The sequence below is a fragment of the Pelophylax lessonae genome (genome assembly GCF_965119305.1).
Source record: "Pelophylax lessonae genome assembly, chromosome: 7".
NCBI lineage: Eukaryota > Metazoa > Chordata > Amphibia > Anura > Ranidae > Pelophylax > Pelophylax lessonae.
Window position 1 is genome coordinate 203982721 of NC_138774.1, and position 10376 is coordinate 203993096.

The 10376-nt window shown below is 44.6% G+C and overlaps 1 protein-coding gene across 8 annotated transcripts in view; it reads left to right on the forward strand.

The window, feature by feature from the left end:
- The first annotated feature begins 4968 nt into the window (after nucleotides 1–4968).
- Nucleotides 4969–10376, forward strand: part of GRIN1 (glutamate ionotropic receptor NMDA type subunit 1) — a 134026-nt gene continuing 128618 nt past the window's right edge. For 2 of the 8 annotated variants that reach the window (XM_082263904.1, XM_082263905.1), the window contains exon 1: nucleotides 4972–5718. In XM_082263904.1, coding sequence (XP_082120030.1) covers nucleotides 5461–5718 — 258 coding nt within the window. In that variant the 5' untranslated portion in view covers nucleotides 4972–5460. Of the gene's footprint in view, nucleotides 5719–10376 lie in introns of all 8 variants that reach the window. The other 6 variants (XM_082263907.1, XM_082263902.1, XM_082263901.1 and 3 more) reach the window with 5 other exon arrangements.

Below are 10376 nucleotides of genomic sequence, written 5' to 3' on the forward strand. Positions count from 1 at the left end.
CCCTCAATGAACTGTAGCTCCCCAGTCCCGGAAGCCCCAGGCCATTACTCTCCCACCACCATGCTTGACTGTAGGCAAGACACACTTATCTTTGTAGTCCTCACCTGGTTGCCGCCACACACGCTTGACACCATTTGAACCAAATACGTTTATTTTGATCTCATCCGACCACAGGACATGGCTCCAGTAATCCATGTCCTTAGTCTGCTTGTCTTCAGCAAACTGTTTCTGGGCTTTTTTGTGCACCATCTTTAGAAGAGGCTTCCTTCTGGGATGACAGCCATGCAGATCGATTTGATGCAGTGTGCGGCGTATGGTCTGCGCATGGACAGGCTGACCCCCCCTTCCCCCACCCCTTCAACCTCTGCAGAAATGCTGGCAGCACCCATACATCTATTTCCCAAAGACAACCTCTGGTTTCAACGCAGAGCACGTGTATTCAACTTCTTTGCCCGACCATGGCGGGCTCCTGTTCTGAGTGGAACCTGTCCTGTTAAACCGCTGTATGGTCTTGGCCACCATGCTGCAGCACAGTTTCAGGGTCTTGGCAATCTTCTTATAGCCTAGGCCATCTTTATGTAGAGCAACAATTCTTTTTTTCAGATCCTCAGAGAGATCTTTGCCATGAGGTGCCATGTAGAACTTCCAGTGACCAGCATGAGAGACTGAGGGCGATAACACCAAATTTAACACACCTGCTCCCCATTCACACCTGAGACCTTGTAACACTATTGAGTCACATGACACCGGGGAGAGAAAATGGCTAATTGGGCATAATCTGGACATTTTCACTTAGGGGTGTACTCACTTTTGTTGCCAGCGGTTTAGACATTAATGGCTGTGTGTTGAGTTATTTTGAGAGGATGGCAAATCAACACTGTTATACAAGCTGTACACTCACTACTTTACATTGTAGCAAAGTGTCATTTCTTCAGTGTTGTCACATGAAAAGATATAATAAAATATTTACAAAAATGTGAGGGGTGTACTCAGTTTTGTGAGATACTGTACACTTTAACAGGGGGTTTAGAAAAAAAGAAGCAATGTAGGTTGTTTGAAAGCTTATTTTGAACGGTTGATTTGTGTTAGTACATAGTGTTACTCTTTAGAAATTAAGAATAAAAAATGAAAAGTGTTCTGGGAGAGGACAAAATAACAGAAGACTGTAAATAGGGGGATTTAAACTTAAGGTGGTAGTAAACCCTGCTTGGTTACTTTTACCTACAGATGAGCATATAAAAAAGCTTACCTGTAGGTAAAATTAGCATAGTTTTAGGAGATATTGACTACTTCTGCAGCTGGTGACCTGCGATGCATACTAGCACATAATACCATTAGGTTGCAGGGGGAATAGAATTCTCTTTTTATTGTTTGTCTTTGCTACCATGCTTTTATATATCCAGCATGCAGTGTGAGGAGGGTATATGATGGTATATGTATCACTATGTGCACTATCTTTATTTTGGGGTTATTCATTCATTTTGTTTGTTTGTTTTGTTTTTGTTTTTTGGGGGGGGGGGGGGGTACACTGAGTTCCCAGCATACCTAGAGAACTGACCATGCTGAGCTCCCCTGCTTAGTGTTGTCAGTGTTTAATAGGAAAGCAGAGGGACTGACAGGAACACCAGGGATTTCACAAAAAGGAAGCAATACAAAGAGAACAGGATACTTTTTCATACAAATACATTATAAAGCAGGCACATATCAGGAATATGAAATGTTGGGGTAACAAATGCTTTAAAGAGGAAGTAAACGCTGCCTTTTTTTTTTCTCTCTGACCTGCAAAGTAAAGGCATAATGCACTAGTATGCATCACATACTAGCTCATCATGTGAAGCTTACCTGCAAACGAAGCCCTCGTTGTCACCGCTGGACCCATCCATCTTCACCCGTCTTCCCTACAGGTCCCTGGACTCCAGTTGTGTGGCTGGCTGGAGCCACGTGACGTCATTCCCATGGATGCACGTGGGTGCCGCAGGTCAAGATACAGGGTTTTGAAGAAATGGCACTGGCAGCCGCTCCTTCAGAGCGCGTTCACCGGTGACGTCATCAGCGGCATATACAGTAAATATCTCCTAAACGGCGCACGTATAGGAGATATTTAAAGTACCTATAGGTAAGCCTTATTATCAGTGGCGGCTGGTGCTCAAAATTTTTTTTTTGGGGGGGGGGGGGCGCAAGTAGAAAAATGTAATAGGCATTGAGTAAAGAGCAAAGGTGACAAGCGCTATGGAGTATGAGGTAGAACAGTGAAGAGTGGATAAAATAGGTGTAAGCAGCCAACAACCAAACCCCGAAGGGTTAAGAATAGAGTGAATGTGCAAAGGGGTTGAGACGGCGCTACCTAAAAAAATTAGTAAGGTGCTAATTAAAGTGCAATAATGTGCAGCAAAGCCCTTTTAAAAGGGGTGACACCAATTAATCTTAATTGCTTTGCGGCAAAAAACGCTGTAAAAAATTGCGTGACTTTGAGGTCGCAAAAGTGTGAAAGGGGCCTTCAGTAATTAAGGTATAGTGTGCCCCCTTTCAACGCAGAGAGACCAGTGTGCCCCCTTTCAATGCAGTGACCAGCGTACATGCCCCCTTTCAATGCAGTGACCAGCGTGCATGCCCCCTTTCAATGCAGTGACCAGCGTACATGCCCCCTTTCAATGCAGTGACCAGCATACATGCCCCCTTTCAATGTAGTGACCAGCGTACATGCCCCTTTCAATGCAGTGACCAGCATACATGCCCCTTTCAATGCAGTGACCAGCGTACATGCCTCTTTCAATGCAGTGACCAGCGTACATGCCCCTTTCAATGCAGTGACCAGCATACATGCCCCTTTCAATGCAGTGACCAGCGTACATGCCCCCTTAGAATGTAGTGACCAGCGTACATGCCCCCTTAGAATGTAGTGACCAGCATACATGCCCCCTTAGAATGTAGTGACCAGCGTACATGCCCCCTTAGAATGCAGTGACCAACGTACATGCCCCCTTAGAATGTAGTGACCAGCATACATGCCCCCTTAGAATGTAGTGACCAGTGTACACGCCCCTTAGAATGTAGTGACCAGCATACATGCCCCCTTAGAATGCAGTGACCAGCATACATGCCCCCTTAGAATGCAGTGACCAGCATACATGCCCCCTTAGAATGCAGTGACCAGCGTACATGCCCCCTTAGAATGCAGTGACCAGCATACATGCCCCCTTAGAATGTAGTGACCAGCGTACATGCCCCTTAGAATGTACTGACCAGCATACATGCCCCCTTAGAATGCAGTGACCAGCATACATGTCCCCTTAGAATGTAGTGACCAGCATACATGTCCCCTTAGAATGCAGTGACCAGCATACATGTCCCCTTAGAATGCAGTGACCAGCACACATGTCCCCTTAGAATGTAATGACCAGCACACATGTCCCCTTAGAATGTAGTGACCAGCATACATGTCCCCTTAGAATGCAGTGACCAGCATACATGCCCCCTTAGAATGCAGTGACCAGCACACATGTCCCCTTAGAATGTAATGACCAGCACACATGTCCCCTTAGAATGTAGTGACCAGCACACATGTCCCCTTAGAATGTAGTGACCAGCATACATGTCCCCTTAGAATGTAATGACCAGCACACATGTCCCCTTAGAATGTAGTGACCAGCACACATGTCCCCTTAGAATGTAGTGACCAGCATACATGTCCCCTTAGAATGTAGTGACCAGTGTACATGTCCCCTTAGAATGTAGTGACCAGCGTACATGTCCCCTTAGAATGCAGTAACCAGCATACATGTCCCCTTAGAATGTAGTGACCAGCACACATGTCCCCTTAGAATGTAGTGACCAGCATACATGTCCCCTTAGAATGTAGTGACCAGCACACATGTCCCCTTAGAATGTAGTGACCAGCATACATGTCCCCTTAGAATGTAGTGACCAGCGTACATGTCCCCTTAGAATGCAGTGACCACCATACATGTCCCCTTAGAATGCAGTGGCCAGCATACATGTCCCCTTAGAATGTAGAGACCAGCACACATGTCCCCTTAGAATGTAGTGACCAGCATACATGTCCCCTTAGAATGCAGTGACCAGCATACATGTCCCCTTAGAATGTAGAGACCAGCACACATGTCCCCTTAGAATGTAGTGACCAGCATACATGTCCCCTTAGAATGTAATGACCAGTGTACATGTCCCCTTAGAATGCAGTGACCAGCATACATTGTAGGCTTAGCTATAGATACAAACAATCCATGGAAGTTTACTTCCTCTTTGATTCATAGAATATTGTGCAAAATGTAAATCTTCTCCTACCCATACCAAGCACTAATTAACCAAAGGTAATTTCACCTTACCTTTATTCCAAAAATAAAAAAAAAGAAATAGATTGTTTCTGAATTTACAAATTGCCATATACACCACACAATCAGCTTGAAAGTAATCAGAAATGTCCACTGTCCTCCAACACATCCTACACAATAAATCAAAATTGTATTTCTATATTTCTAATTTTTGTGCTGGATGCCATCTGACCATGGAGACAATTGTTTGCTATAATGATGATGATGATGATGTATGGCCAGCATGGGTACAAAGACGTAAGAGAATGATTGTATAATACATCGACACTACCTATAAGGAATCATTTGAATGATAAATCTCTAAAAATAGCAAAAATCCAAAGAATCCCTACAGGGCATGTGTGCACGGATAGCACTTGAGCCAATTACCTATTGACCTGAATCATCTTCAATAAATTATTTCTGATGTGCAATGCAAGAATTAGTGAAGGCTGACAGCAGGCCGGCACAGGGGGGGTTAAATATCGGAGGGAACTGTGGGTGGGCTCCTTATTTGGGAGAAGAGTCCCTAATCTCTATTGGTGGAGACGGTGACACTGCGGAGGACACGGCTCCAGCTAGAAGGGGGCTGACAGCTCCGAGGCTCATTTCAGCACCAAGGACAGCAGCAAGCAAGCACGCAAGCAAGCAAGCAGGCAGGCAGGCAGGCAGCCCCCCTCTGCCTATACGGAATAGTGGGCACCCAGCACCTGAGCCATGCACCCACCACCCCTCATCTAATACCCCCCCCCCCCCCAATTAATTTCTCCCTCCATCACCCTCCATGTTATTCACCCCCAATCAATGTCATCGATCCTGATCCCCTCTTAACACCTTACCACTTCTCCCCCCACCCCTCATCTCCATCCAAGTCATCGGATTCACTGGGTATTCTGCACCCCCCCCCCCCCCTCACTCAGGCACCAGTAGGAGGAATTGGCTTTGGATCTCATGAGACCTACCTAGGATCATTGATTGTGCTACCTCCACCTCCTCCTCCAGCCCACCCACCTCCCCCCCACCATCCCCCAACAAAGCCTCAGTCTCTGGCATCTCAGTTTCACCCTGTCTAGTGCTGGGGTGCCCCCCCAAAAGCAGGACGTTGGCTCAGCTGGGGTGTGCCAAGTCCATGGACAGGATGCGCCTGTTCTTGCTGGCAGTGCTCTTCTTGTTCTCGTTTGCCCGGGCTGGATGTGACCCCAAAATCGTGAACATCGGGGCGGTCCTGAGCACCAAAAAGCACGAAGTGCTCTTCAGGGATGCTGTCAACCAAGCCAACAAGAGGCATGGCACTTGGAAGATCCAGCTCAATGCCACCTCTGTCACCCACAGGCCCAATGCCATCCAGATGGCTCTGTCCGTCTGCGAGGACCTTATCTCCAGCCAGGTAAAGGGGGGCATTGGGTGGTCAGGGTGTATGGTGTTGGTAGGTGCTCTAATCAGCTAGTCTGCCTCATATAGGGGTCAGATGGTTCAGATCACATGGACTATAATGACACAACCCGACAATTAAAAGGGGTGGCATTGGATGGGCAAAGTGGTGTAATCTATTTGGTGTGGGTGGGTACAGCTAGCCTGGCTCATATAGGGACAGGTTGTCAAGATAACATGGACCAAGAATGACACATACATACAGGAAAGGGGGAGGGGGGGATAGCTTAGTCTATTTGGTTTAAGTGGGTATGTTGTGTAGCCATGCTGGCTTATAAAGGGCACATATTGTCTAGATAACAAGGACCACAAGGACCCCTATAGTAAGGAGTAGAGTGGCATTGGATAGTCAACCTGGCATAGTCTACTTTCTGTGAGTGAAGGCGCTGTGCTCATATTGGGCACAAATTGTCTGGGTAATATGGTCCACAATGACGCCTACAGATAGGAAAAGGGTGGCATTGGATGGGAAACCTGACGTAGTTTATTTGCTGTGAGTGGGTATACTGTACAGCTACCCTGGCTCATATAGGGCACATATTGTCTGGGTAATATGGACCACAATGACCCCTATAGATAGAAATAGGGTGGTATTGGATTGACAATCTGGCATAGTCTAATTTCTGTGAGTGGATATGCTATGCAGATACCCTTGCTCATATAGGGCACATATTGTCTGGGTAACATAGACCACAATTACCCCTATAGATAGGAATATGGTGGTATTGGATTGGCAACCTGGCATAGTCTATTTGCTGTAAGTGGGTATACTGTGCAGCTATCCTGGCTCATATAGGGCTATCCTGGCTCCTATAGGGCACATATTTGGTAATATGGACCACAATGATCCCTATAGATAGGAATAGGGTGGCATTGGATTGGCAACTTGGCATAATCTATTTGTTGTGAGTAGGTATACTGTGCAGCTACCCTGGCTCATATAGGGCACATATTGTCTAGGTAATATGGACCACAATAACACCTACAGATAGGACAAGGGTGGCATTGGATGGGAAAACTGGTGTAGTCTATTTTGTGCTGGTGGGTACTGCTGTGCTGGCCAATATAGGGGGCAGGTTGTCAACTAGAATGACTCCTATAAACAAGAAAAGGGTAGCAAACTGGCATAGTCTATATGGTTTGAGTAAGTATTGTGTGCAGCTATGCTGGCTCATATAGGGCACAGATTGTCTAAGTAACATGGACCACAGTGACATCTACACACAGGAAAGGGGTGGCATTGGATGGGCAAACTGTTGTCTACGTGTGAGTACCCTGTTTAGCAAGCCCAGCTCATATAGGACACAGGTTGTCTAGATGGCCACGACGATACCTACAGACATGTAAAGGGTGGCTTTGGCTGGGAAACCTATCAAAGCCAGCATGGCATGGGTGGGTGCTCTCTTCAGCTAGCCTGGTTCAAATAAGACACAGTTTGATAAAGGATATATAAAGGATGGAATATCATGGGCATGCTTGCTTATTCTACATACCCACAGTATAGGGCGAGATTTGTAACATGGGCACAATGATACCTACAGTGAGGTTGGCAGTATACAGGCAAACTAGCATAGTCTGCATTCTGTGTGTGGAAATGCTGTTGAGCTAGCCTGGCACATATAGATAATAGTTTGTGAAGATATCATGGGCACCTACAGATGTGGCATTTCTAGAGCATGCACTATGTGGGTACATACTGCAGTCTCCATTCACCTAATTGTCATGTTTAAAACTCATGTATGGCCATGAACAAGATATTATAAAAGGTATATATGGGCACTGGGCATATTCCCATGTTTAGCATCCGCAGTGCAAGCAAGTCACTTTATTATCAAAAACAGTTTGAATCCAGCTAAATATGGGCACAATCTGGGTAAAGTCTCCTGGTATACAATGGGCATTCAGGCTTCTTTGACATTATCAGTGATTTTTGCAATACAATCCGATCTGTAGGCTCTTATTCTGTATAGAGAGAGTGAATGTGGGGACATTTTGGGCACCATGCCATCTCCTGCAACATAAACACGGGCATTGAATGGGCGCACACCATCTCTCACATTGTCATATTGGTTACACGTTCCAATCTCAAATAATGCCTTAAAATCTGAGAGAGGGCAAAATCTGCCATATTGCCACACCAAGAAAGGCGGCAAATGCATGGGCATTGTCCTATCCTAGGGGGTGATGCACAGAGCAATCCATGCCATGTTCTTCTATACGGGTTCTCTTAACGGGTAGACATTTCTTATAAAAACCAAGCAAACGGGCATCCTGCAAACGATAGGTGGCAATCTAATTGAGTAGAGCATAAAACGGATATAAAATGGCACGACATGGACATGCAGCAGATTGGTAGCTGTGTGCAATAATATGTGGACACATAATGGGCACAACTCTGTGTAAAACAATGCCTACATTGTACAATGAGAACAATGCCATGTACAGCCCAGGCAGGATGGGCACTGTTGCCAATGCGGAGATTATTAAACTCATTTATATTCCAGTAAAGAGAAGCTGGTAACTAGATGTACACTATCAGTGTGTATTGGAGTTCAGACGTGTGATGTGGGGAAGCCTTGGGTCCAATTCTGTGTGCTGGCATTTGCTGGGCATAGGGGTAGATGGAATAATATGGGGTTCATGGTGAGTGTATTACACACATGCACAGAGCAATGCACTATGAGGCTGTTATATAACTCTGTATGACTTCCCCCTCCCCTCCCCATCCATCTGACCCCCGTCTATGGATATACACTGTGTATACTTACTCATACTGGGGAGAGTATATAGGCTCCCAAGATAACTCTGTGTGTGTGTGTGTGTGTGTGTGTGCCATCTTTTCTGAGTGTGGCACTCTTCTAGGGTACCCAGTATCAATTGTGTGTGTTTGTAATTTAGTGTGTTATCTGTGTTCTTTACTGTGGGTGTCAATTATTTTGAGTTTATCATTGTGTGTATGTGTCAACTCATGTGAGTGTGACATGGCACCCTTCCAGTGTAGTGTGTGTGTGTGCTATATCTTGTAAGTGTGGCACTCCTAGTGTGTGTGTGTGTGTGTTGGTGTATGTGTGTGTGTGTGTGTGTAATCCATCATCTTATGTATTTTGTGTGCAATCAGGTGTGTTATTCTTGCCTGTATGTGTAGGGTTTGTGTGTTATTGCATGTGCTATTTGGTGTGTGTGTGATCTATATCTTGTGAGCGTGGCACTCCTAGTGTATGTGTGTGATCTATCATCTTATTATGTATTTTGTGTGCAATCAGGTGTGTTATTCTTGCCTGTATGTGTATGGTTTGTGTGTTACTGCATGTGTTATTTGGTGTTTGTGGGCTATATCTTGTGAGTGTGGCACTCCTAGTGTATGTGTGTGATCCATCATCTTATTATGTATTTTGTGTGTAATCAGGTGTGTTATTATTGCCTGTATGTAAATGGTTTGTGTGTTAGTGCATATGTGTTATTTGATGTGTGTGTTAATTATTTAATGTGTGCTTCTGTGTGATGTTGAGTTGTGTGTCATCTAATATGCATACATGTTAGTCTTTACATTATCCAGTGTGTGTGCTATCCATTGTCCCATCCACTCTGTGTGCTATTTTTGTGTGTCTTTTTATGTTAGTCATCTAGTAAGTGTTTTTTATTTTTGTGTGCATGTCATCTAGAATGTTGGCTCATAAATCTGCGATGCATCTATGTGTTGTCATTGAATGCGCATTGGGCATTTTTGTAGTGTATACACATATACTGTATGTGTGTGTGTGTTACCCGGTGTCTCAATGGTTTGTGTGTTTTATGTGTCATTTGCCATGCTTTTTTTTGTTCTCTATATGTAAGTCATTCTGCAAGTGTCACTTACTGTGTGCAAGATACCGTTTGCTGTGTGTGTGTGTGTGTGTGTGTGTGTGTGTGTGTGTGTGTGTACTGTGCTATATTTTGTATCTATTTATATTAGTCATGTATGTATGCCTGTATTATTGGGTGTTTCATCCATTGGGTGTTATGTTTTTTAGTGTGTGTCTGTATGTCAGTCAGTTAATGTATGCATTACAATTAGATGAGTTTGACAGTCATCCAGAGTGTGCATGGGTCATTTAGTATATATTTCAATGTGCATGTGTCATCTAGTATGTACATGTTGTTGTGTGCGCTGTATGTGTGATACATAATATGTAGGATATGTATATCATGCAATGTGTCATCTTGTGTTATTTTCCTATCATATATGGAAGGTAATGTATGTGTATTGTGTGTAGAGGGGTTAGTGTTTTACCATATTGTATTGTGCAGTTTGATCTGCACACACCTCAGTTCTGTGTACACAATGTATATAGCTATACATCATCCAAGGAGCTCCCTATATATAATAAGCACCATCATATTATTCTATGTCTGGCATACAAGTCAGGCTCCATCTTGTGTGCACTGTGCAGGGTGTACAGATATTTTATATCCCATTCCCTCCTCCCTGTGTCTCAGCTGCCTCCATGAATTCCAATGAAGCCTCATCTGTCCGCATTGCAGCCTTCCCCTTACTCTGCTCACCAAATGATTAAACCAGAGACAGAGCAGATCCTACATACAGTACTAAGGAGAATACCATTCATATGGTACATG